Source organism: Equus asinus, chromosome 25, assembly GCF_041296235.1.
Source record: "Equus asinus isolate D_3611 breed Donkey chromosome 25, EquAss-T2T_v2, whole genome shotgun sequence".
NCBI lineage: Eukaryota > Metazoa > Chordata > Mammalia > Perissodactyla > Equidae > Equus > Equus asinus.
The window spans coordinates 51,569,927-51,597,397 of NC_091814.1; the positions used below are offsets into that span (position 1 = coordinate 51,569,927).

General features: G+C 40.8%; 1 protein-coding gene across 2 annotated transcripts; it reads left to right on the top strand.

The window, feature by feature from the left end:
* On the top strand, window positions 1-27,035 carry SELL (selectin L). Of its 2 annotated transcripts, none has more exons than XM_014845151.3 (11): window positions 1-265; window positions 1,103-1,184; window positions 2,993-3,379; window positions 4,387-4,494; window positions 7,653-7,838; window positions 9,296-9,481; window positions 13,813-13,998; window positions 15,171-15,356; window positions 16,824-16,952; window positions 20,958-20,976; window positions 25,483-27,035. In XM_014845151.3, exons 1-11 carry the CDS (start codon window positions 263-265, stop codon window positions 25,499-25,501), a joined length of 1,491 nt encoding a protein of 496 aa, XP_014700637.2. In that variant the 5' UTR covers window positions 1-262; the 3' UTR covers window positions 25,502-27,035. The 2 variants fall into 2 exon arrangements, with proteins under 2 accessions (XP_014700637.2, XP_070354108.1); XM_070498007.1 differs by having other exon boundaries at window positions 106-265; window positions 2,264-3,379.
* The last annotated feature ends 436 nt before the right edge of the window (window positions 27,036-27,471 follow it).

Consider the following 27,471-nt stretch of genomic DNA (forward strand, 5'->3'; position numbering starts at 1 on the left):
GCTCTTTTCTCAGGGGAAGTGGCAGAAACCAGACTAGGAGAGGGGTGTGGAAAGAGGAGCTAGCAGAGGAGGGGTAAGGGGAGGGAGAAGGAAGGAGGAGGATGTGAGACTGGGTTAGAGAAATGAAAGAAGCAAGCCTTTGACACCCCGCTCAGTCTCCCTGCAGCGCAGCAGTCTAGGCTTGGACAAGGACCTGGAGAGCCCTGGGGCTGAGCTGAGAGGCTGAAGCTACCGAAGAACAAGAGAAGGACCTGGCAGAGCCATGGTGAGCTTTTCAGCCTAAAAGATTTCCAGATGCTCAGATAGAACCTCTTCTTGGGATTGCAGAGGCAGGTGGCAAAGGACAAGAAGCAACGCATTTTATTTTTGGTTTTAAAAAAGGCAAAAACTAAAAATGCGGAGTCTAAAAAAGTGTTCTTAGAATTTCTCCTCTCAGATGTGCTGTTTTCTTCTCCTTGACTTGCCTCAAGTGAGATTCTTGAAGAAGAATTGGTGCCTGTTGAAATTAGTGCTTTTGCAACGAAACACTTGGGGTTACATGAGAAGTGAGAACACTTCAGAAAATGTGATTTTAAGGTGTGCAGAAAATTTGCGGTCTTCTCATTTGATCAAAATATATTTCTTTTCAGTTGGAAAAAATGAACTGGTTTTCTTTACTGGTGTCTGTTTGGCTATCTAATTCTTTCAGGTATTGGAAGCATTGACCCATTATAATCAAGTGTGAGATCTTAATATTAGATCTGGACATCAACAGTTTACTAAGTACCAAAGAACACCTTAAAGTAATACGTACTAAATATCAAATAGTTTCATCTAACAGCTCAGCGGGAAATTAGGTACAAAAATTTACTGAAATTAGAGCAGTAATGATCAGCAACTTGAGGCTAAGAGATGAAAAAAGAAAAGAAGTATGCATCAATTTTGAGGGAAATTTAATGCTACTCTTTCACCTGTGTCTGAGAAATGTATTACCTTAGACAGGGTTAGTAAGCATATGTATTTTGTTTTGAACTTTAAGAAAGTTGTAGGTGCCTTCCCAAGGTGCTGTAAACTTGTGATTTAAGAGTATGAATCTAAGCATAACTTTATATTTTATTTTCAGATATTTCCCTGGAAATGTCAGAGAGCTCAGAGGGGCTTATGGAATGTCTTCAAGTTATGGGTCTGGACAGTGCTCTGTTGTGGTACGTTATGGTGTTTGTATATTGCTAAGCCTTTTTTACTTACGGTCGTTTTTCTTAAATATCCACTGGGCGTACACAGTTGCAGGGAAAATTATTAAGTAGACAGCTATTAATTTGACTCTTTCTGTGAACATCTGTTTTCTTCCTCTCACCATTAGCAGTTGCCCAGAAACCTCCTCAACTTGCCACACCCTTTGCTGGACAGTCCAAATCCTGACAATCCCACAGAGATCTTACTTATGAAGGAATAAGGTCAACCAAGAAACATCTAATAGGAACCTTACAATCTTTACCACATATTTAGCACTGCACTTTCTACTTTTATCAATAGTTTAGTGCACAACAATGCCATTGCTACAATTAAGGTGTGAGCTCTTTAAGGGCAGCCCCTTTATGTATTTCTTTTGATCCTTCTCCCATGGATGTGACAAGTTTTATGTCTGATTCTTGAAAATTCTCCGGCAATTATTTTGAACTTTCCCTTTTCCTAAGTAAGGTAATGTTTTCCAACTCCCTAGCTTGGATTTTCAGTTCTGGTCAAGCAAACATGCTTTCCTCTGCCCCTCACGCATTCTTTATACCATGTCTGCCTCGTGCCACCTGGAAACCCAGTGCTCTTTTTATTCAACAAGTGTTTTCTGAGCCTCTGCAATGTGCCAATCACTGAAGATACAGCAGTGAACTAAACAGTTTCTTCCCTCTCAGAACTTACATCCTAGTGGAACGCTCCTTTAACACTCTGTTCCAAATGTTTATTTTACAACATTCTTTACTCATTAATCATATCTGTTTCCCAGTTCTCTGTCCATTTCTGATATTTTTAATTTGATAAAAATTAATTATGTTTTCTTTGCATCTGTTATTCCTTGTTCAGAGCCCTTAGGAGACTGTGAAAATTAGATCTATGTTTTCTTTGGTATTTCTCCATGGTATTTGCCATACACAGGGAAAACTCAATAAATGTTGATGGCTGTGAAAATTTGCACCTTGTGGTGTAATATTGTTTCACACAGGTCATACCATTCTTAGAATGGCATATATTCTTATGGGGTCATTGTGTAATTATGTTTTTATTGCAGTTTCTCCGAAGCCCTCGTATTTGAAGCACTCATTTGATGATTAAACACCGTCCGTTGAGTATCTTTGTGTACAGACCACGACCCAAATCAATTTCATAATCCTACATTTCTTGGTTTTGTAAATTATTATTTTTTTTTTACTATGTAGCTAGATATATAAGGCTTGGGCTGTATAGTGAGGCTTTCCTGGAAGCAGCTCTTCCAAGGGGAAATGGTATCTTTTTGATATGAAAGAGATTACTCAAAAGGTATGTTGTTATTCCTGTCCTTATTTTACTTCTCACTTAGAAACATAAATGTTGGCCATTAGGAAATCATCCCAGGTTAAAAAAGTGGACAGTAAATTTTAGAGTTATATGATACTGTACTTAAACTAGTTTTAAATGATGGACAGCCACTAAGAAAAAGAAATACGAATTTCTAAAATATGTTGGTTAAAGTTCACTCGAAAGAATTTTGAGAAAAAATATTTTGTGAAAGTAAATCCGGACAGCCACAAAATTTGTCTAAAATAGAGCTATGAGCAAAAGTATTCTATAATATGGTGAAAAATTATTAGGACCAGAAGGTCTGGGTTCTACTTCCAATCTGCAAATGACTCATGCTGTGACCCCAAGCAGCTCACACTCATCTTCCTCATCTCTGAGGGCCAGGCCCAGCCTGGATTACTTCTAGGTTCTTATCAGCTGTTAACTGTAAGTCTGTATAATTCATGCTGATGTCTTTCAGATTTCTTCACACACCATGGAACCAATTGCTGGACTTACCATTATTCTGAAAAACCCATGAATTGGTCAGGAGCTAGAAAGTTCTGCCAAGAAAATTACACAGATTTAGTTGCCATACAAAACAAGGGGGAAATTGAGTACCTGAATGAGGTGCTTCCTTTCAATCGTAATTATTACTGGATAGGAATCCGGAAGGTAGGAACAACATGGACGTGGGTGGGAACCAACAAGCCTCTCACTGAAGAAGCAGAGAACTGGGGAGATGGGGAGCCCAACAACAAGAAGAGTAAAGAGGACTGCGTGGAGATCTACATCAAGAGGTTCAGAGACGCAGGGAAATGGAATGATGACGCCTGCCACAAAAAAAAGACAGCCCTCTGTTACACAGGTAGGGAGTGACCAGACTGCCACACTGCTCAGGGCCAAAGTGAAGACAATAACTGGATGAACCACATGGAAATGCTGGAGGAAAACAGCAGTTGCTAGCACATTCTAAAATATGTCCAATTCTCTGCATAAGCTTGAATCTTGTCACTTCTGAGCATTTTTAGTGTGTGTGGCTGGTCCTTACGTATGAAAACTATACCCCTAAATCAATTTCCATGTGGGAAGTAAGGAGGGAGAATTAGACAACTAGCATCCCTGATAATCACGCAGGGATGCGGAAGCAGAGTGATGGGCCCGGTCAAGGGCTTAGGCTCCATCACCTCAGTTTCCTCGTTGTACACTGGGAGCTTGATGCTACATGTTTCCTTCTTGTCCTCATCTTACGTAATTCCATATAATGAAACATTATGGTGTGTCATTATCTGTGGCAAATAAAAATTTCCATAAAGACTATTACAACAGTTCCAAAGTAGTCAACATTTTTCCAAGTCATTTTTTAACAGTGAAACATAGTTAATTTGATCTTTTGTAAGCTGGACTCTTTACTAATTTAGCAGGTTTGGACTTTTTAAATCTTTCTATAGTATTTTCTATAAAGGAAGAGATTGCCAAGAACACTGCAGAAATAACTGGGGTCTGGTCATCATTTAATGTACTTATTACATTAAAAACAAAGTAATTTCAAGAGTTTCAATGTATGTCACCAAATTTCCCCAAAATTTTACAGAGTATTAGCATTGGTGAATTCATTCTAAAAACAAATGTCTGTGGCTATATGGCCAAATGTCTACGTCTATATGGCCAAATGTCTATGGCTATATGGCCAGTATATTACACAAATAAAAATTTCAGCATATGATTTTTGTGCAAAAAATGCTGTGGGGTACAAATAAACCTTCCCTTTTTATTAAAATAATCTCGGCTAAAAATTTACCTGTGTCTAAAGAAATGACTATGAGTAATAAAAAGTAATTACATTAAAATAATTTATTTCTGACCCCCTTAAAGCTTCTTGTAAGCCTTGGTCATGCAGCGGCCATGGAGAATGTGTGGAAACCATCAATAATAACACCTGCACCTGTGATGTGGGGTACTATGGGCCGCAGTGTCAGTTCGGTAAGCCCCTTTCCTTTCCTTGTTTCTTCCTGTGTAAAGTTATAGGGGTTATTGTAGTTATGGAGGTTGGTTGGGACAAAATGATACTAGCCATTCTGAGAAATGAGAAGTTTTGATCAGAAGGCTATGCTTGCACAATGTTGTTACCTTTCCGTAAAGATTTCATAAGTCAGCATGAAGTTTCAGTTCACTTCTAGACATGTCTTATCGAGTGCCACAAAGAAGACAGCACTGTGATAAAAGCTGAAAGGATTACAATAATGAACCAGGCATGGTGGGTTCCCACTCTTAAGAAACTCATAAACTAGTGAACTTGCTGGATTCGTTAGAACTCTAAAGTCTGGAAAAACCTATACCATTTATTGTTAGGGAGTAAGTTATCCAGAAGGTAAACTTGCTTTTTATGTAATCCTCAAAGTCATGACAGGGCAAAGCCAAAAAGAAAAGTTCACATAATTTTATGCAGTATATGTCAGAGATATACAATAATAAATAGGACACATTTATTTGGGCTGAGTATTTCAGGGGATGCAAAGACAAATCCAGTATAGTTTTTTTCCCTTAAAAGATTTACAACAAACTAGTGGATATTATATATTCTCATAATTTAATGGATAGAAAGTAAAGTATGCTGGGGTGAGCTTGTGGCGACGGAAATTGCCTAATGAAGGAATCTGACCTTTATTTGACAATGGGAAGCCACATAGTAGCTAAACACTTGTATTTAGGGCATTTATCCTAGAAGCAGTGCATACGATGGAGAGCAAAAAGAGAAGATGGAGAGAATCATTAGGAGTCTATTGAAATCATTCAGAGTCATGGTGGTACGAACAGAAAGGAAAGAATACATAGATTCAAAGATAAGGAGTCTTTGATCCAGTCAACTCACTATTGAAAGAAACATCAAATCCTTTGATTGATATTGTCTGAGTTTCAAAACTATGTTTGCAGTATCTGATGCATAAAATAGAACATTTTAAGGAAAAAACCCACCAATGTTTGCAATGAATGGATAAAGAATTACAACCAAAATAAATTTAAATCTCAACCAGCTGGAATAGATCAAACTCATTTCACTCGATTACTGACCGTGACTCCTTCCCAATACTTTACCCTCACTCCATTCCTAAAGTTTATTTTCTAAATTCTGATATCCTTGGCATGCTCATTTCACTCCTTGTGAACATTTCACTCTTTTTGTCTTGGCTTCCATCTTAACACTCTTTCCTGCTATTCTTTTTCCTGTGATCAATTCTCCTCTGGTTTCCTCATAGGCACTTATCCAAGCCCAGAAACTATTGTCAGTTCTCACCTTCTATCTTCCGTTCATTGCTCTTTGGACTCTACACGGCCCCTCTGATCAAATGTACAAATTTTGTGGATTCATAAACCTATGTGAGCTTTGGACTGACAAATCTGCTTCCAACCCTGTACTCCAAATATGCCAAGCATATCCTTTGGGATGCCCAAAAGACTGTAAAATCAGTTGTCCCCAGCCCACTTTCCTCTTTTATTCCTTATTTCAGTATGTTGTACCACCACTTATATGGGTACTCTGGTATGAAATTCTCTCATCTCCCCTTGCATTTATGCAAAGTAACACACTACTCATGTTTGTAACTTACTATTTCCCCAATTTGTCTCCTACTTGTCAACATTGTCCTCATTATCTTCCTCCCAGATTATTGCCGTAGTTTCTTAGCTGAGCTTCATGACTTTAAATTAGCTCCCTGAAATATGTTATTCGTACCACAGGTCTGCTCATCAATTAAAAACTATTAAAAAAATCACATCCTTTATTTCTACCTATCATTTGTCCTATAGGATAAAACTGTCCAAGTCCTAGAGTAATGCTTGATATATAGTTGGCACTCATTAAATCAATGAAAAAAGATAAGAGCATTTTGTCTTAGCTCCTATCTTTCTCCCTAATCTCATCTCACATCATCCCCTGACTCTTCTTTCCTTCTAGTAACATAAAAATGCTTGGAGTTGTCCACTTACCGTCTGTGCTTTGTATCTCATTGGCTTGCTCATGGCATCCTCTCTCAGTTTGCACATGGCTATCACATCTGTTCATTTTTAAGACATAGTTCAGGGACTATTACTTTCAGGAGGCTTTCTTTAGACCCCAAGACAGCCTAAGTGTCCCTATTCTTTGTTTCAGTAGCTCCACATATTTTTTTCTTATTTATTCCACATTCTTTGAACTTGTCTACTTACTTGTCTGTATCTTCTGGTAGACTGACAGCAAGTTGAGATCAGTAGGTATCTTATTTATTATTGCATCTGTAAGATTGAGACCATGCTTGGAATATACTAGGTACTTGCTTGTGGGTATGAATTGAATTAGACAAAATAATTTACTGTAATTTGGACTTATATTCTATATGGAGAATCTGAAAATTCTTAAACTTCCTTGAGTCCATTCTTCAATGAATTCAAAGAGCAGGTAACAAGAATGACTCAAATTTGATAAGGAATAAGACATGAGAGGTGCAATACGTGCTCAAATGGCATGGCAAGGGCTGAAATGTGAAGATGGATTTCCAAGTTTCAGGTACATCTACTACACCACCAATTAGAGGAAGGAAATAGATACAGTTTTTGGAGATGGTTGCCAAATCATAAGAACTAAAGTTCTGGAACTGAGCCAGACAGTGTGAAGACAGAATTGAGGGCAATATGCTTCCCAAGCTTTTATCTTCTCTTCTGGTAAAGAAGACTAATTATGGACACCCACTCTTTCTCCAATCTCCTACTTCCAACACTTTAGTATGCTCAGCTGTTCTGATGTGACAGTTATTTCTAAACTGAGCAGGTCATTCCCACTTAACCTAGCCAGATGTAAAAATTCTCTCCCAAGATAACACTAAAGATAAGAAGAAGACTAGCTGATGTTTAATTAGGACTTCCTATGAGCCAGGCTATGTTCTAAGTCCTTGACTTGCATTAAATCATTCAATTCCCACACCAACTGTAGGAAGTCAATGCAATTATCATTTTTCCTCTTTTAGAGACGAAAGAACTGAAGCTGGAGGGGTTAAGTCACCTTGCTTAGAGGCTCTTGGTTATCAAGTGGCAGAGCTAAGACTCACCCCCAGTCAGCACGTCTTGCTAACACTAAGTACCCAGGGCTGTTTCTTTTCTTCTTGAAGTGATTCAGTGTGAGCCTTTGCAGGCCCCAGAGCTGGGTACCATGGCCTGTGTTCATCCTCTGGGAAACTTCAGCTTTAGCTCACAGTGTGTCTTCAACTGCTCTGAGGGAAGAGAGATCATCGGGATTGAAGAAACCACTTGTGGGCCATCTGGAAAATGGTCATCTCCAGAACCAACCTGTCAAGGTGAGTGACTGTCCCGACTGGAGGCTCTGTCACGGCAGTCCTCGGCTTGCAAACAGAAAATGCAGCAGAGTCTCGCTAAGAAGTCTGGATCTTCTTTTGGAGCCTAATTGAACCTAACTTAGATTATACCGTGATGCTTTTCAAAGGCGTTATTGTTACTAAAATAGGAAAAAACCCACAAACAAAAATAACAACCGAATACCTCTGAAGCCATTTTACAGTATACACATAATTTTCAGCACAACAGCCTGGTTATGCTGTGTTTCTTTTTCTCATTCCCGTGGCATAAATAATCAGGTTTGCTGACCTTCAGGTGCATTTTGGTTGTTCTCTCTTCTTGGTAACACCTATTTTATGTGGTGTTCTGCTTAACACCAACCAGTTTCCTTCTCGGGGCTACAGGTCTTTTTTGATTGTTTTATCTTGTTTATTCTTGAATCATTTTTTACTTTTCCTCTCTAAGAACTCTCAGACTAATAACAACTACTGTAAACACTAAAACACAATCTCTTGGTCTTTTTGTTTGTCTGAAATATGCTGGGTTTCTCTTTTAACTGTCAAGAAGGCTATCTCTATACGAGAGAAAACTTGTGGTGTCTGAACCTGTGAGGTTTTGGTTACGTGTTCTATATTTATGCTTCTGACTCGCTAGTTTAAGTGGTTTAATTCTCAAAAGAACTATCAAAAATCGTTTATTGAAATCACAGAAGTAAATTGACCAATCTGCTGAATTTTACAAAAGTTGAATGACTTGCCTCAGAAGATTGGGAAGTCTTTCAAAACTGCTTAGGCAGGGGCCCGCTCCACGGCCGAGTGGTTAAGTTCACGTGCTCCGCTGCGGCGGCCCAGGGTTCGGATCCTGGGCGCAGACATGGCACCGTTCGTCAGGCCACATTGAGGCAGCGTCCCACATCCCACAACTAGAAGGACCTGCAACTAAGATATACAACTGTGCACAGGGGGGGTGGGAGATAAAGCAGAAAAACAAAGATTGGCAACAGTTGTTAGCCCAGACGCCAATCTTTAAAAAAACAAAACAAAACAAAACAAAACTGCTTAGGCAGACTTTAGAACAGGTAAAGGTGGAAATTCTCTCCATTTACTGAGAATATTCCATAAGAGCTCTTGAGGCAAAGACCACGTGGCATGGCACTCCTGGCAGAGTTGGGGAGTTACCAGGGCTGGGGCAGCAGCCTGGAGCAGCCAACCCTTCCCTTGTCCCCTCCCTTCCACCCCAAGGACTCTCAGTGCTCTGCTGGCTTCACCCCTGACTCACTGCTCTCCACCATTCTCCAGGAAATAAAGTCTGCGAGCATTAGCCGAGGGAATTTTTGAAATTGGAAATATCTAGACTCATGTGGATGGTTCCACAGTTGAATCAGGCCACTTTGGCTAAAACCTGTTGGTGAAGGGAGGGTCTCTGCTCAGAAATACTGTTTTTTTTCTTTTTCTTGAAGTGATTCGGTGTGAGCCTCTAACAGCACCTGATTTGGGGACCATGGACTGCAGTCACCCCCTGGCTGACTTCAGCTTTACCTCCACATGCACCTTCAACTGCTCAGAAGGAACTGAGTTAATTGGAGAGAGGAAAACTATTTGTGGATCATCAGGAATCTGGTCCAGCACTAGTCCAAAGTGTCAAGGTGAGTAAGTTTTAAAGATAGAGCTGATGGACGAGCAGATGGTGGGGAAAGATTTGGCTAAATGTATGTGGCTTAAAACTATGTTTTTATACATTAATTTACTATAATGTCCTTGGTTATTCTTGCCTCTTCCTTCAATGACAGCTATTTCTTTTGTCCAGTCACTTCTCAACTCCTCCCTTTACATCTAAACTCACTCCTCCTGTAAGGTCTAGTCTCTTAACATCTAAACTCACTGTCTCTATTGACTTATTTCTCATCCTTTCTTTTGTTCCACTACGATCTCACTTCTCTGTTAGTGCATTAAAGTTTCTCTACAAAGGTCGCCAATGACCACCTGATTCCCAAAGTAGAGGAAACTGTCAATAAATACAACTGCAGGGGCCCGCCCACGTGGCTGAGTGGTTATGTTTGCATGCTCTACCTTGGTGGCCCAGGGTTTGACAGTTCAGATCCTGGGCGTGGACCTACATATTGCTCATCAAGCCATGCTGTGGCAGCATCCCACATAGAAGAACTAGAATGGCGTACAACTAGGATATACAACTATGCACTGGGGCTGTGGGTAAAAAAAAAAGAGGAAGATTGGCAACAGATATTAGCTCAAGGCCAATCAACTTCAAAAAGGAAAAAATAATAATTACATCTGCATCTGTGACGTGGGGTACTGTGGGCCTCTGTGTCAGTTTGGTGAGTCCCTTTTCTTTCCTTTTTTCTTCCTACACAAAGTTACAGGGCTTATTGTAGCTTATGGAGGTCAGCTGGGGCAAAATGATAACAGCCATTCTGAGAAATGAGAAGTTTTGATCAGAAGGCTACGCTTGCACAATGTTGTTACTTTTCCGTAAAGATTTCATAAGTCAGCATGAAGTTTCAATTCACTTCTAGACATGTCTTATCGAGTGCCACAAAGAAGACAGCACTGAGATAAAAGCTTTAAGGATTACAATAATGAACCAGGCATGGTGGGTTCCCACTCTTAAGAAACTCATAATCTAATGAGCTTGATGGATTCATTAGAATTCTAAAGTCTGGAAGAACTATACAGTTTATTGTTGGGGGGTGAATTACCAAGAAAGTAATCTTTCTTTTTATGTAATCCTCAAAGGGATTACAGGGCAAGGCCAAAAAGAAAAGTTCACATAATAATACACAGTATATGTCAGAGATATATAATAATAAATCCAACACATTTATTTGGGTTGGGTATTTCAGGGGAAACAAAGACAAATCTAGTATAGATTCTGCCCTTAAAGGATTTACAACTAACTAGTGGAAATTATATATTCTCATAATTTAGTTTGATGGAAAGCAAGGTATGCTGGGGTGAACTTGTGGAGACCGGAAATTGCTTAACAAAGCAATCTGACCTTTAATTGACAAGGGGAGGCCACGTGGTATCTTGACACTTGTATTTAGGGCAGTGCATAAGATGGATTGGAGAGCAAAGAGAGAAGATGGAGAGAATCATCGGGAGTCTATTGAAATCGTTCAGAGTCATGGTGGTATGAACAGAAAGGAAAGAATACATAGATTCAAAGACAAGGAGTCTTTGACCCAGTCAACTCACTGCTGAAAGAAATGTCAAATCCTTTGAGTAATATTGTTTGAGTTTCAGAACTCTGTTTGAAGTATCTCATGCATAAAATAGAACATTATAAGAAGAAAAAGAAAGCAACGTTGTAATGAATAGATGGAGAATTACAGCCAAAATAAATTTAAATGTTAACCAACTGGAATAGATCTAACTCATTTCACTTGATTCCTGACCATGATTCCTCCCCAATACTTAACCCTCGCTCCATTCCTAAATTGTATTTTATTTATTTATTTTTTGGTAGGGAAGATTATCCCTGAGCTAACGTCTGTGCCCATATTCCTAATTTTGTACGTGCAATGCCACCACTGCATGGCTTGATGAGTGGGGTAGGTCTGGGCTCGGATCCAAACCCACGAACTCCAGGCTGCCAGTGCTGAGAGCACTGAACTTAACCACTATACCACCGGTCTGGCCCTCTCATTCGTAAATTTTATTTTTAAATTCCTCTATCTTTGGCATGCTCACTTCACTCCTTTTGAACATTTTACTCTTTTTGTCTTGGCTTCCATCTTATCACTCTTTCCTGCTATTCTTTCTCCTGTGATCAATTCTCCTCTGGTTTCCTCATAGGCACTTATCCAAGCCCAGAAACTATTGTCAGTTCTCACCTTCTATCTTCCGTTCATTGCTCTTCGGACTCTACACGGCCCCTCTGATCAAATGTACAAATTTTTGTGGATTCATAAACCTATGTGAGCTTTGGACTGACAAATCTGCTTCCAATCCTGTACTCCAAATATGCCAAGCATATCCTTTGGGATGCCCAAAAGACTGTAAAATCAGTTGTCCCCAGCCCACTTTCCTTTTTTATTCCTTATTTCAGTATGTTGTAACACTACTCATATGGGTACTCTGGTATGAAATTCTCTCATCTCCCCCTGCATTTACGTAAAGTAACACACTACTCATGTTTGCAACTTACTATCTCCCCAATTTGTCTCCTACTTGTCAACTCTATTACCATTGCCCTTATTATCTTTCTCCCAGATTATTGCAGCAATTTCTTAGCTGAGCTCCATGACTTTAAATTAGCTCCCTTCAAATGTATTGTTCATACTACAGGCAGGCTGATCAATCAAAAACTATCAAGCAAACATCACACTCTTTTCTTTCTACCCATCATTTGCCCTAAAGGATGAAATTTAATCTCCTCAAGTCCTAGAGTAATGCTTGATATATAGTTGGCACTCATTAAATCAATGAAAAAAAATAAAAGCATTTTATCTTAGCTCCTTTCTCCCTAATCTCATCTCACATCATCCCCTGCCTCTTCTTTCCTTCTAGTAACATAAAAACGCTTGGAGTTTTTACCATCTGTGCTTTGTATCCCATTAACTTGCTCATGGCTCTCTCTCAGTTTGCACATGGTTATCACACCTGTTCATTTTTAAGACATAGTTCAGGGACTATTACTTTCAGGAGGCTTTCTTTGGACCCCAAGACAGGCTAAGTGTCCCTATTCTCTGTTCCAATAGCTCCACATAGTTCTTTATTTATTCCACATTCGTTGAAGTCATCTACTTACTTGCCTGTATCTTCTGGTAACTGACAGTAGTTTGAGATCAGTAAGTATCTTATCTATTATTGCATCTGTAAGATTGAGACTATGCCTGGAATATATTAGGCACTTGCTTGTCGGTGTGGATTAAATTAGACAAAATAATTTACTGTAATTTGGACTTATACTGTGTATGTAAATATGAAAATTCTTCTAGTCCCATCAGTCCATTCTACATTGAAATCCCATGATAAGATCACAACAATGGCTCAAATGTGGTAAGGAATAAGACTTGAGAGTTGCAATATTTGCTAAAATGGCATGGCTGGGCTTAAAATGTGAAGACTGATTTCCAAGAATTTTCTAGGTTTTTTGTTTGGTGAGGAAGATTCACCCTCAGCTAACATCTATTGCCAACCCTCCTCTCTTTTTGCTTGAGGAAGATCAGCACTGAGCTAATATTTGTGCTCATCTTCCTCTATTTTTTGTATGTGGGACGCCTCTAGAGCATGGCTGATGAGTGGAGTAGGCCCATGCCTGGGACCGCAACTCTGGAAGCCAGGCCGCCGCAGCAGAGCACGCAGAACGTTAAGCACTCAGCCATGGGGCATGCCTCTGATTTACAAGTTTTAATTTCATCTACTACATTAGCATTTAGAGCAGGGAAATAGATACAGTTTTTGGAGAGGGCTGCCAAAATCAAAAGAACTGAAATTCTGGAACTGAGCCAGACAGTGTGAAGACAGAATTGAGGCTAAGGTGTTTCCCGAAGGTTTTATCTTCTCTTCTGGTAAAGAAGACTAATTATGGACACCCACTCTTTCTCCAATCTCCTACTTCCAACACTTTAGTATGCTCAGCTGTTCTGATGTGACAGTTATTTCTAAACTGAGCAGGTCATTCCCACTTAACCTAGCCAGATGTAAAAATTCTCTCCCAAGATAACACTAAAGATAAGAAGAAGACTAGCTGATGTTTAATTAGGACTTCCTATGAGCCAGGCTATGTTCTAAGTCCTTGACTTGCATTAAATCATTCAATTCCCACACCAACTGTAGGAAGTCAATGCAATTATCATTTTTCCTCTTTTAGAGACGAAAGAACTGAAGCTGGAGGGGTTAAGTCACCTTGCTTAGAGGCTCTTGGTTATCAAGTGGCAGAGCTAAGACTCACCCCCAGTCAGCACGTCTTGCTAACACTAAGTACCCAGGGCTGTTTCTTTTCTTCTTGAAGTGATTCAGTGTGAGCCTTTGCAGGCCCCAGAGCTGGGTACCATGGCCTGTGTTCATCCTCTGGGAAACTTCAGCTTTAGCTCACAGTGTGTCTTCAACTGCTCTGAGGGAAGAGAGATCATCGGGATTGAAGAAACCACTTGTGGGCCATCTGGAAAATGGTCATCTCCAGAACCAACCTGTCAAGGTGAGTGACTGTCCCGACTGGAGGCTCTGTCACGGCAGTCCTCGGCTTGCAAACAGAAAATGCAGCAGAGTCTCGCTAAGAAGTCTGGATCTTCTTTTGGAGCCTAATTGAACCTAACTTAGATTATACCGTGATGCTTTTCAAAGGCGTTATTGTTACTAAAATAGGAAAAAACCCACAAACAAAAATAACAACCGAATACCTCTGAAGCCATTTTACAGTATACACATAATTTTCAGCACAACAGCCTGGTTATGCTGTGTTTCTTTTTCTCATTCCCGTGGCATAAATAATCAGGTTTGCTGACCTTCAGGTGCATTTTGGTTGTTCTCTCTTCTTGGTAACACCTATTTTATGTGGTGTTCTGCTTAACACCAACCAGTTTCCTTCTCGGGGCTACAGGTCTTTTTTGATTGTTTTATCTTGTTTATTCTTGAATCATTTTTTACTTTTCCTCTCTAAGAACTCTCAGACTAATAACAACTACTGTAAACACTAAAACACAATCTCTTGGTCTTTTTGTTCGTCTGAAATATGCTGGGTTTCTCTTTTAACTGTCAAGAAGGCTATCTCTATACGAGAGAAAACTTGTGGTGTCTGAACCTGTGAGGTTTTGGTTACGTGTTCTATATTTATGCTTCTGACTCACTAGTTTAAGTGGTTTAATTCTCAAAAGAACTATCAAAAATCGTTTATTGAAATCACAGAAGTAAATTGACCAATCGGCTGAATTTTACAAAAGTTGAATGACTTGCCTCAGAAAATTGGGATGTCTTTGAAAACTGCTTAGGTAGACTTCAGAACAGGTAAGGGTGGAAATTCTCTCCATTCACTGAGAATATTCCATAAGAGCTCTTGAGGCAAAGACCACGTGGCATGGCACTCCCGGCAGAGTTGGGGAGTTACCAGGGCTGGGGCAGCAGCCTGGAGCAGCCAACCCTTCCCTTGTCCCCTCCCTACCACCCCAAGGACTCTCAGTGCTCTGCTGGCTTCACCCTTGACTCACTGCTCTCCACCACTCTCCAGGAAATAAAGTCTGCGAGCATTAGCCGAGGGAATTTTTGAAATTGGAAATATCTAGACTCATGTGGACGGTTCCACAGTTGAGTCAGGCTGCTTTGGCTAAAAACCTGTTGGTGAAGGGAGGGTCTCTGCTTTTCTTTTTCTTGAAGTGATTCAGTGTGAGCCTCTAACAGCACCTGATTTGGGGACCATGGACTGCAGTCACCCCCTGGAAGACTTCAGCTTTACCTCCACGTGCACCTTCAACTGCTCAGAAGGAACTGAGTTAATTGGAGAGAGGAAAACCACTTGTGGATCATCAGGAATCTGGTCCAGCACTAGTCCAATGTGTCAAAGTGAGTAATTTTGCCCCAATTTACTGAAGATTTAAAGGTGGAGCTGATGGATGAGCAGATACTGGAGAAAGATATACTGAACTTTTAAATTTCATTTGGCTAAATGTATGTGGCTTAAAAATAAATTTGTACACATTAATTTACTATAAAATCCTTGGTTGTTTTTGCCTCTTCCTTCAGTGACAGCTAGTTCTTTTTTCAGGCAATTCTCAACTCCTCCTTGACATCTAAACTCACTCCCCCTTGACTCATTCCTCCCTTAACAGCTAGTCTCTTAATGTCTAAACTCACTGTGTTTACTGACTTATTTCTTATCTATTCTGTGTGTGAGATGGACCATGTCTTCCTCATCTCTTTATACCCTCCACCTGACACAGTGCCTGGCAGTAGGTGCTAAATAAAGGAACCTTAATTTAGCATGCAAAAGAATAGCTACCCACGTCTGCCAAGAGACCACCTGTACCAATGGCAAAAGACTTTAAATGGTTGGATCTGTAGATGGTTCAGAGAAGTTGGTGTTTGTGTGGCCCAGGAACAGGCAGCAGGGTAGAGGATCAGGGAGGAGGCACGGAGCCTTTAGGGGAGGGTTGTATATCAGGCTTATGGGACTTCCTTTCAAGGCTGGGCTAGTGTCCATTTCCTCATCCTCATGCCGCCAATAGGTGTCCTCTGTTTGGATCCTCTGGGAAGTTAAGCCTGCTTTCCAGTATATATTTGAGTGTGGGGATGGAAGGACTTGAAAGGGTTCAACAAAGCAATGTGAAGAATAAGGGTCACAGTCAGACCCTGTGCCAATACGCAAAAGAAAGTTTCTTCAGTTGGTGGTATCAGAAGATAGATTTTTTCACATCAGTATTTTTTCAATAAAAGTCTCCAAATGAACTTAGTTCACACTTACAAGAGGATGTATAGATGTATCCTTTTACTTATTTGTGAAGGAAGTAGAGGGAAATGATAGCACCACGTCATTTGAGAGACAGATTAGTGCAGGTCCTTGGCTTGTAAACAACAAGTGCACGTGTTTGTACAACTGCTTCAAAGTGAAAGCATTAATAGTTCCCTTTAATTGATAAGTTACCTGGTTCAGATCACTGGCTTCTATTTTTCCTGAAGTCATAATAGACTTTTTAGTATTTCAGAGTCCCGACTATTGAACGAGGCTATGGAGATAAATACAATGATGATCACGTCTTGCCAAGATTTTTAGGTACATCTCCCAGGAATTCCAAGAGTCACAAGTCTGGGGATTGCAAATCTATAGGCACTGGGCTGGAAAAGCTGGTCTAGTCTTTGCCTCTGCCGTAGACTCATCATGGGCCTTCCCATGCTGGTTCCTCATCTGTCAAATAGCATCAAACGGGCTATTACTGGGAAATGTAGGAGGAAAGAAGTCTAATATCATGAGATGGCACTAAGGAAATAATGCTTGTGGCCTCATGCTTTGTGCTGTGCTGACTTCTCTTTCAGAGTTGGACAGGAGTTTCACGGCGATCAAGGAAGGTGACTACAACCCCCTCTTCATCCCTGTGGCAGTCATGGTTACTGCATTATCTGGGTTGGCATTTATCATTTGGCTGGCAAGGAGATTAAAAAAAGGTATGTGAGTTCACCTTCATATGAAAATAATATAACTTTAAAGTGGAAAAACTATAGAAACCCACAGGAAATTAAATATGATAGATCCAGCTGAAGCAGGATACCAAGCTCTATGTTTTATAGACATCAGTCCCTGGAGATGTGTGAAGCAGCCCAGTACATACTTTCATTAAAACAATTTGGCTGATTTTTGCTTTTTATCTAATAAACCTCTAAAAAATGCCTACTGTCTTCAAGGTACCTTGCTAGGGTGACAACAGACAAATGAGATATTTTAATGGTTCTTTCTCTTATTTAACTCTGAAAGAAGGATGAGTAATCTCTGTCCTCTAAGAGCCTCCATGCCTTTGATTTCAGTGCTACAGTTCCACTAGGAAGTGAGTCTAACATCCGATAACATTTCCAAGGCACTGTTCTCAAATATCTGACTTCATCATGAGTCACATACTTGTCTGGCTCCTGACACGAGGGAGTTGCATTATCCCTAGGAGAAATCCCCACATTTTCTCCCTAATGTCTATGCACCAAGGTCAGAGCTCTAACTAAATGCACTCCATACTCATGCTTCCCTTCCACCCTGGACCGGAGAAGAAAAGGGAATAACGAGGACTGCCTTGAGAAGCTAATATCTGCTTCCTGGAATAGTAGATGGAACATCACTAGAAAAGAACAACAGCATCCCCAACGCCCAACCTCCCTTTTAAGTGTGTCCAACCTCTAAAGTGGGACCAACCTGCCCGTTACAGGTCCACAGTCTGTGGCAGGCCTTGGATGTGTGCTGCCACATTTGGCAAAACTCTTCTGGCAGAAACATTCCAGACTATGAAATTCATGGACATTAGGCAGCTTTTAAGACATCTCTGCTTCAAATTCAGGGGCCATCAACAACCTCAAAACAACTGCTAACCGACTGCTGTGTCTTGCCTTTCTATGGGGTCAGTTAATTGCCACTTTAATTTTACTTCCATCAAATTAATTAGTATTCTGGTCACTGAATACGGTAGGTAAAGGTTGCCCCCACTCCCACCATCCTCACCAAAAATTGCAGGAATATTATCTACCAACCCCTAATGCCCTTCCACAATGATCTGATCTTCCATCCCAAATTTAAGAATAAAGGAACTAGATTAGTTTCCTAACCAACCCAGAAAGACAATGGAGGTGCACACTGTCAATGTGCAAGAACTTCATTAACTGTAACCTGACAGCACTGAGCAGTTAAAATGTCTCTGCTCCTGCTATTAGAAATTCTGCTAAGATTGGGTCCCTTATAGTACTATACCATTTTATAGTACTATACTATATACTTGAGTGTTGCACTAAGGCAAAAGAAGAATGACGTGCTTCTCCTACCATCGATTATCCTTTCCATCAAATCCCAGTAGTCCTTTCCTCCTACCTTGGGTAAAGACGGCAAAGCTGAGAGGGTAGAGAATAGAGTGGGTAATTGCACACCGCCCTCTGGGATAAAGGGGGCTATGATTTAAATAAACTTTTAAGGACTTTGGGGCTGCGAGTCCCCTTACTAAGGAAGATATTTCCAAATTCTAAAATATTTTAATAAATGTTAGTAGAATCAAAAGAATAGAATTGAAGTCATGTTTATTTAGTTGGGGGCGGGGCTGGTTAGCTGGCTCAGGCTGTTTTATGGGCAGTGATGAGAAAAGCAGTGGGGTTGTTTTCAAATTTTTTAGCTTGGAGTCATTTCTGTACAAGATCTCAAGCCGATAACTTGAACATTGCATGCCCCTGCTGTGGGAATCAGTGTGGGGCAAACAGGAAACAGATAAGAGGCAGTTAGACGAGTTACAGTTATGCCAACAGAGAGAATAGACGCCCCAAAAGATCACTGAAGTTGTAGGAAAATCAGGGTATCTTTAAAGCAACATTTAAATGATCTTCATTTGTGAAACATCTTCTGATATTTCCAACTTTTAAGGGACTCTGTTTTCTAAAAATTTTAGCTGTTAGTTCTTTGAAACATGAAGACTATTTTTCCCGTAGAGGCAATGTTAGACATGATGGGTAGGTTCCCAGGCTAACCCCCCAGATCTTTCGTAACACAATGTAGCTGATGCATATACAAGAATAAAAGTCAAAACCCCTCAATCTGCATATATACAGTATTCACCAACTCTAAGAATTTTGTAGGCTTTGGGGTTCAGAAAGCTGAGAAAGGGCACAGGTGAATATTTAGATCCTAGAAGCCAATGCAAAGACCAGAATTTGACCACTATTCTTCTGTCCTCAGGTGGATCTTATGAATTTGCACTCGGCCTCTGCGTTAGTTGTCTTGATATCTAGATTTTAGCTCCTTTCTCCTGAGGAAGTCATAGGGCAGGCTCCAGAAACATACTCCCCTGTGCATGAGCTCATCCAGGAGCAATTTCCCCCAGCATCATCATTCTCTAATAAGTTATTATCATTGGCCCTGTCTGGTAAATGAGAAACTGAGGCAATGATGTTTTAGGACAAATCTCTAAAGTCCCGCATCAGCAGAGGCCCACCTAGAAATCAGACATCCATCTAAATATGCCCCCTAAAATCAACCACTGGTCTTAAGATTAATGGGGCTCTATTTTTTTCCTCGGTTGGAAGAATTTTCCACCTGAGCCAACTCACCTGGTTAGAACAGGGCATGAAAATGAACCCATGCCCCGTTAGTTCCCTTTTTTTTAAAAAAGAAACTCTCTCAGTAGGAACAGATTCTTGCTTGTGTATTGTTACCCATTTCATTGTTCCTAAAAGAAAAATATGTTTATATGAAGATAAAGGAATGAATCTGAAGTGAACTCAGATTTAATTCTCCCTGCTCAAGTGTTTTTGGTCCATGTCATCAGCAGGCTGAATTCTGGAAAAAATATTTAAAATAGTAATTTCTAACATTTTAAAGGTTTAAAACAGTAATTGAGCACTGTTTAAACTCCGGGCCCTGGACTAAATCTTTGATTACATTTTATTTTATCAATGCAAGGAGAAAGACATAATTATTATGCCTCTTTCAGAGATGAAGAAATTGTGGCTTAGAGAGGATAAGTAGCTCTTCAAAGACACAGTGCAGGTGGCAAAATATGACTTATGCCCGGATTGTATGATTCTAGAGCTCCACTGTATAGCCACTGAAATATATTGCTTCCCAGCGGTTTTTTACTCCTCAAAAAGCTTTTTTTGCTTTTATTTCCTCTGGAGCTCAACTCTACAGTTCATTCATTTATCTACCTATTTGTACTCTGCTTTTTTCAAAAGTAATGTAAGATAGTTTACAAAATGCATTCAACATAGCAAGTTAAAATTAATTTAAAAGTAGGTAAGAAAAGGTCAAAAGTTAGGGTATGACAATAAGTTGGAGCCAGGGGTGAAGTTGGGACAGAAAAATGTGTGTCACAAAGTCCTACCCACTTGATAGAAGAGGGTCTTAGATCTGGTTCTGTTTCCTTGTGGCCAGTTAAAGAAGGAAGCACGACCAGTCACGACGTTCACTGTGTTTGTAAGATAAAAACACATTGCTTACTCAGACAAAGCATGTAATTCCTACCACTAGACCTGAGTGAAATGTCTCCTGTGGTTTCTCACAGAGAAGGTGGTGTGAGATGTAGTGACACATATTCTTGCAGTATTAGCAGGTAAGTTTCTTAGGAGAGAATCTGCAAGTAGGAGGAGATGGCAGGTCGGGAAGGGATAAACACGTGAATGGGGGTATTGGGCCTGACTATCAGGCAATTCAGGTTAGACTTTTGTCTTTTGGAGGAGCACAGAGGATGGAGTGGAACTCTGAGAAGCATCTGCCTCAATGCGTCTGTTCTGTCTGAATATCCACCACTGTTTGAATTTGAATGTTAAGCCAGTACCTCAAATCCCTTTAGACACAGATGGGACCCACGTAACAAATGCATAATTCACTTCAAAAGACAATTTTGAGAGTTGGAATCTCCCTTCTCTCTTACTTTAAAATATTGAAATTGTCTAGTTTTGCTGATGTCATTTTTCTATTTCTTTTATTTTTAGGCAAGAAGTCTCAGAAAAGGTAAGTTTTATGAGTGAGGAGTTTCTACATCTGTTGATCTCTTCTCTACCTTTCTTAAGATACTTCCTGTTACAGCTAGACACATTAACTCCTTAGTAGTTATTTACATGGGCTCTCATCCAAATGAAGTTTCCAGTTAAAATGATTGATCTGCTAGCCTCCTTAAAAGCTGTGGGTTTTTTTAGTGCTAGTAGAGCTGAAGGAATGAATAAACAAGCAATGCCCTATTAAGAAAGGGCAGCTGTATAAAGGGTGACCTTTCTGATGGTCCCTGAATTTTCATTAAGGATTGGAAGCATTATGGTATATTTCCTCTTGTCCTGGATGAACACGAGAGCAATACAAAATACAGTATTCAGGAAACATTCAATTCAACAAGTCTTTATTGAGAAACTATTGAAGCTCAGGCCCTAAGAAGAAGGTATAATTCCAGAGCCCCGGCCCTCAATGCCCAGCCTGAGGGGCCGAATGACTACTCCTCTGGTAAGCATTGACTTTCAGAAATGTGGAAAATGTGGGGAGCAGGAATTCTATCTGCAGCTTCCCCTAAAAGGCAATTTTTCAGTTTGGTCTTGAACTTCATGTTTCACAATTGGAGAAACATATACTGAGAGGAGATGCAGACATGTGAAAATATGTGGCCCATTTGGCAGAAATGAAGATGGCAACACATTTCTCAGTTTCAGGGGTTTAGTGACTTGCTTTGAAATTTTAGGAAGGAGGGTGCAAGTAAAAAGAACTATGGAGATGAGACTTTGGTGACATACTAAGTACTGAGCTAGACAACTGAGCTCCTTTTAAAATGCTGGAAATGAAGCAGGATGGTCCATGAGGAGGCTGGTTTCTTGTTCAGACCACCGTCCTACAAACCACAAATTGTTATAGAGAAGTTCGCGGTGGTTCAGTAAGCTTTAGCTTAGAATGCAAAAGAGAAACTGGGGAGACATAAGGCAAGGAAGGCCAGATCATAAAGCAATTTATAAGCCATGTTAAAGAGTAGGAACTTCATCTTGAGGTCTTTGGGGTATCACCACGGGGGTTTAAGCAGGTGAATGTCACGTTGAAACATGCATCTTGAGGATCTCAACGTTTGATCTAGGAGGGTCACTCTATACCAAAGTATGCAAACATGCATGGGAAGTGGTTGAGCCTGGAGGCAAAGAATTGTTTTTGAGGAATTTGAAGTTATTAGGTGCCTGTCTAGAGAAATAGCAGTGAGGATGAGCTTATGAGACAAGAGGAGGCAGAATCAGCTGAATATGGTGATTGATTGGCTGAGAGAGAGAGAGAGAAGAATCAAAGAAGTTGCCGTGGTTCTGATCTGGGAACCAATGGATGGTTGCTCTCTGTATTATACTGTTTACTGAGAAGGGAACACGAAAGAATGAGAAGTTCTGGAGGTGAAGATCATGGGTTCAGTTTTGCACATATTAAGCCTTAGGTGCCTGTGGCTCATCCGTATTCCATTGGTTCTAGCTGTAGCACAGGGGCTATCTTGGGACAGAATGGATTTGGGGGTTCTCACGTTACAAGAGGTAACTGCTATCTCAGGAGCAGGCACCATCATCCAGGGAGAATGTGCAGTGTGAGAATGGAAGAGGATGTGGGAGAGAGAGTGGGGACTGGAGGAACATCAACATCGAACAAGTCAGCTAAGGAAGAGGAGAATGGGAAGAGGTTTTCCAGAGAGGCAGAAGGAAAATGAGGAAAGTTTGGGTGGTGAATACTAAAGAAAGAGGGAAATGGAAACTGTTTCAAATGCCTCCAGGAGAATCAGTAAGTTTCCACTGGATGTAACAAGGGTGTCAGTGGAGGGACTGTTTTCAGTGTTGAGGTCAGGGTAGAAGTCTGATAGCCAAGGGTGGAGGAATCAGTGGGGATGAGAAAGCAGAGGCAGAACTTGTAAGTCATCTCTTTTCAACAGCTTGGCCAGAAGGAGACAAGAGAGAGAGAGTGTGTGTGTGTGTGTGTGTGTGTGTGTGTGTGTGTTGGGGCGGGGGGGGGGGGGGGGGGGGAGGTGATAACTGGATGAGTACTGAGGGTCAGTGGATGTTCTTTTATTCTATTTTATAGTGGGGATGGGCTCCTAGATCCTTCTCTGGGCTGGCCCCCCTATCTCTGCGGGCAGGAAATCCACAAGATGTAAAGATTTCTTTCATGCTCACAACCACTGAGTGAAAGTCTTTTCTGGCACAATCTACACAAGAGTTGTTTTCTGGTCATAGGCACCACCTGTTTTTTAATTGCCACTAGATGGAAGCAGATCAGTTCAATTTTTTTAGAGGACCTTGGGGGGCAGGAAGAGATGCTGTCAGGAAGAGTATTAGCATTAAGTTAATTCCCAGGTAAAGCTAATTGCTGTATTAAGTTTAATGGTTCACTGATTTTTACAATGAATCAATCAATAGTTCTTTATTGAACACCTTTGTGTTGGACCAATGCTGAGCTTGACCAAGACACCAAGAGGAGTAAGTCCTTGACCCTGACCTCAAGGAGATTATTATCTAGTTGAGGACAGAACTATAGAAAAAAAATTCAGAAAAATACAAGGCAGAGAATGGTAATGGCAGAGGAATTCTGCATTAAAGAAAAGACTTCTTCAATACAGAAGCAGCTTGATGATCACAAAAAACTTTTATAAAGAAGGTAGAACCTAGTCGGTTTCTGAAGCATGGATAGGACTTAGGTATGTGGAGAGAAGCAGGGAAGACAGTCTAGAGGAGGGAAATGATAAAAGCAGTGGTATGGTACCCGGACTGTGAAAGCACCTACCGGGGCCAGTGAGTAAAGTGCCTGGAGCCATGGCTTCTTGAGGAGCTGTGAACAGAAGTTGTAGGTGAAGCCTGGCTCCATCAACATAGATCTTGAATACTTCACCAGATGTTCAGGAAGGACCTAGCAGAGAAGAATCATTTGCCCAGCTTCCTTGGCACACCTCTCATTTATTGACCAAGCTGACTTTAATTCACAGAGTCATAGAATTTTAGGTCTAGAAAGGATCTTAGTGGACATTTTTTTCAAACTGTCTTTATAATGGAGCCGATTCAATAACTTTCCCATAGGCCCTGAGCCAGTGACCGAGTTAGTTACAGTAATAGTAAACATTTATCAAACATTAACTCCATGCTGCGCCCTGTTCTGAGTGTTTTATCAGTCTTAAATCATTAATATGGCCTACCAGCCTGCGGGGGCGGGTACTATCAATATCCTCATTTTACAGGGAAAGGGACAAGGCGCAGACAAATAAAATAGGCAGCTTGAGGCCCCTGAATAAACTGCAAGGCTGAGATTTGTACCCATCTGGATCCAAAGATCATGCTCTTTAACCATTGTGCTTCCAGAACTTGGGACTCTGGATTCCCAGGTGGGAGTTTTAGTCTGGACACCTCCCCCCTCCAATAATGTGATTTCTATTTTCTATACTGAAACCATTGTGCGATGGCACTGAGGAAGGGTGGGGTGGACGAGGTAGGGTGTTTTTCTAGAACCAGCCAAAGGTAAAATGAACACTGTTACACTAAACACAGTGTATCAATTTATTTAAAGGCCCTGAGCTCTTTATTAGCTTTGGGTTGGTGAATGACTGACTCCTAGGGCATTTGTGGTTTCAATTCTTTCTGGGTTATTTTGACTCTTCTGCAAACTGGTTCTGTTTATCACCTCATTTGGTTTCTAGTGTCTAAATTCTGCCTGGGTAAAAGCTACACCCAAGATACACAGGAAGATACGATGCCAACCTCAGAGGAGGGTATACGCGAAATTTTGTTTTCAGAAACATTTTTATCTCAGTATTGGCCAGCACGTTTGCAGCTGCTGAGTTGTGGTTTACCCTGGCAGTTCATCATGAGAACCATCTCAGAATCTGGTTCTCCCTTCGAAAGGTGCTATTAAGACACCCATATTTGGTTCTCCCCCACCCTTTCCAAGAATGAGACAACTGTGTCACCCACAGAAATGTGGCATTTATTCTATGAAACTAAATTTGTTACCATCTCCTCAAATCATATCCCACCAGAATCAGTCGTTTAGAACTACCACCAGGCCTTTAATGATTTTCTCTGATTTCTCTTTCCATTTGAGCATGTCTTCTACTTTCCTGACTTTCCACCACTCAAAATCTATCTAAAACGTCCTTCATGCTCATTCAATCTGAGGACAGCCTGGATGACAGAAATTTCTCTCAGAGTGGGCCGACAGCATGAGCATCAGCAAGGAGCTCCTTGAGGTGCAGACTCTCAGGCCCACCCAGACCAGCTGATTCAGAGCCTGATTTTAATGCCATCTCTGGGTAGAAAGCCCTAAAAGTGTGAGAAGTGCTGCTTTAGGGCTCTCCGCTTGCTCCTTGGCCTTAGTGCATGCCTTGCAGCTTGTCTAACGGGTCTGAAAGATGTTTCCTTTAGGCCTCTTCTCACCTCTGGTGAATATTTACTTTTAGTACTAACATGTTAATTTTTGCAATTTTTTAAACTCCTTAGTTTAACTTATGTTCTCTTGTTTTTCATTCAGCATGGAAGACCCATATTAAATACCCACTGTGAAGGAAAACTTTGGGGATACTTCACTGGATCCTTCAAATCCCTCCATGACAAGTGTCACATGGTGTCTCCTGCATTGAAGATGAAGAACGTTTCTTTCAGTGCATGTGAAAATACTTCTATGTCACCAGCAGCTCCTTCTGCTCCCATCTTGCCCCTCATCCACCACCCGCCCCCCCCACCCCCCCCCCCCCCCACCGACCCGCAGTTGTGGTTTACATAGCTCAGTCTTCTGTTTTCCATGGAGAAACAAGACCGTGGGGAAAAGGATTACTATGGAGTATAAAAACATCCGACTTTGCTCTTTCTTGATTCTTGTTTCCAGTTTCATTTCAACGCTGTACCTGATGACTTTAAAGACAGTGAAACTTTGTGACATATGCAATTACAGGCTCAGTTTTGTTGCTGATCACATTTTACCTCCCAGCCCTCCAGTATTCTGTGGGGGTACATTCTGATAGAAAGTTCATAAACTTGATGTTATTCTTGCTGTCCAGTTCCAGCAAAGTAATGGGGTTCTGCTCCAAACAGGAAAAGTCCTATTTGCACTGTAGCCCCACCTTCTGTAAATGGAGGCCATCCGATTTAACCGCCTCCAGCCTCCCTACCTCCTTCAGGTATCTCCCCTTCTCAGTTGACTGACTTCTGCACATGGCATCTCATGAGCACCAAAGAGAGAGAGCCTGCATGGTGTTTTGGATTTGGGTTTTGCTGTCTCTTTTATTAGGCCTATCTAGATTTCTTGAATTCAATGTTTCTTTTATAACCACTCTATTGTTAATAAAGAAACAGCCTCACCAGAATGCCAGCCGCAGGCAATATCTCTCTGATGTTGTACAGAAGTGTTAAAACAGGGGGCCAGCCTGTGGCCGAGTGATTAAGCTCATGCACTCTGGCTTCAGCGGCCCAGGGTTTCACCGGTTGGGATCCTGGGTGCAGACGTGGCACCCCTCATCAGGCCATGCTGAGGCAGCGTCCCACATAGCAGAGCCAAAGGGACCCACAACCAAGCATGTACCGGGGGTGCTTTGGGGAGAAGAAGAAGAAGAAGAAGAAAATAAAGATTAGCAACAGATGTTAGCTCAGGTGCCAATCTTAAAAAAAAAAAAAAAAGTGTTAAAACAAGTAGAGGGAGAGTCCTTGGCTCATGCTGAAGTGCTCCTCCTTCCCCACCCCCAATCTTCTTATCCATCTACCCAGATTCTATCTATTCATTAAGATTCCTCTCAGGAAGGCCCCACCCTCACCACTTCTTTCATAACCAGTGCTCAACTAGTCCAACTCATGGCAATCTTCCCTTTCTGGTCTCCTACTGCAAAGTTAGTCTGTAACATGCAATTTTGTGCATAAATACAGTTTGGTTTTTTAAAATGTTACTTAGATTGCTTTCTTAAAAATTATCACATGTATGTTTTCTCCCCAATTTTACCCTCCTTAAAGGCAGAGATTGTGCCCCATCTCTGGAATATCTAGTTTATTACTTGACACTCAATAAATGTTTCTTCAAATAAATCAGAAAGAGCACACAGTGTACTGTTGATATTATTTGTAGCAAACCCTTTCTCCATGGCATGTGATGACCTGAACTCATCTAACGTCAAGGGCTGAATTCTTTTTTTTTTTTTATTGCAGTAACATTGGATTATAACATTATATAGAGGGCTGAATTCTTATAAGAGAACAGGGTCCTGTGTAGAAACTTTGGAAATACCTCCTTGCTCCATGGCCAATACAGCTTTCATACAAATTTGTACATGTTATGAGAATTATTTTTTGGTAATGACTACATTTTCCTTTCTCAAAGCCATCTCAGATTCTGCATTACAACAAGCGCTGTTGCAAAACATCCTCCATGTTGTGCACTATAAATCTAGGATGTGCCATTCACACTTATGTAGCTCAGGATACATACCTCAGAGTTGTGCAGTGTACAACCTGCACAGACTCACATGGCAGCCCT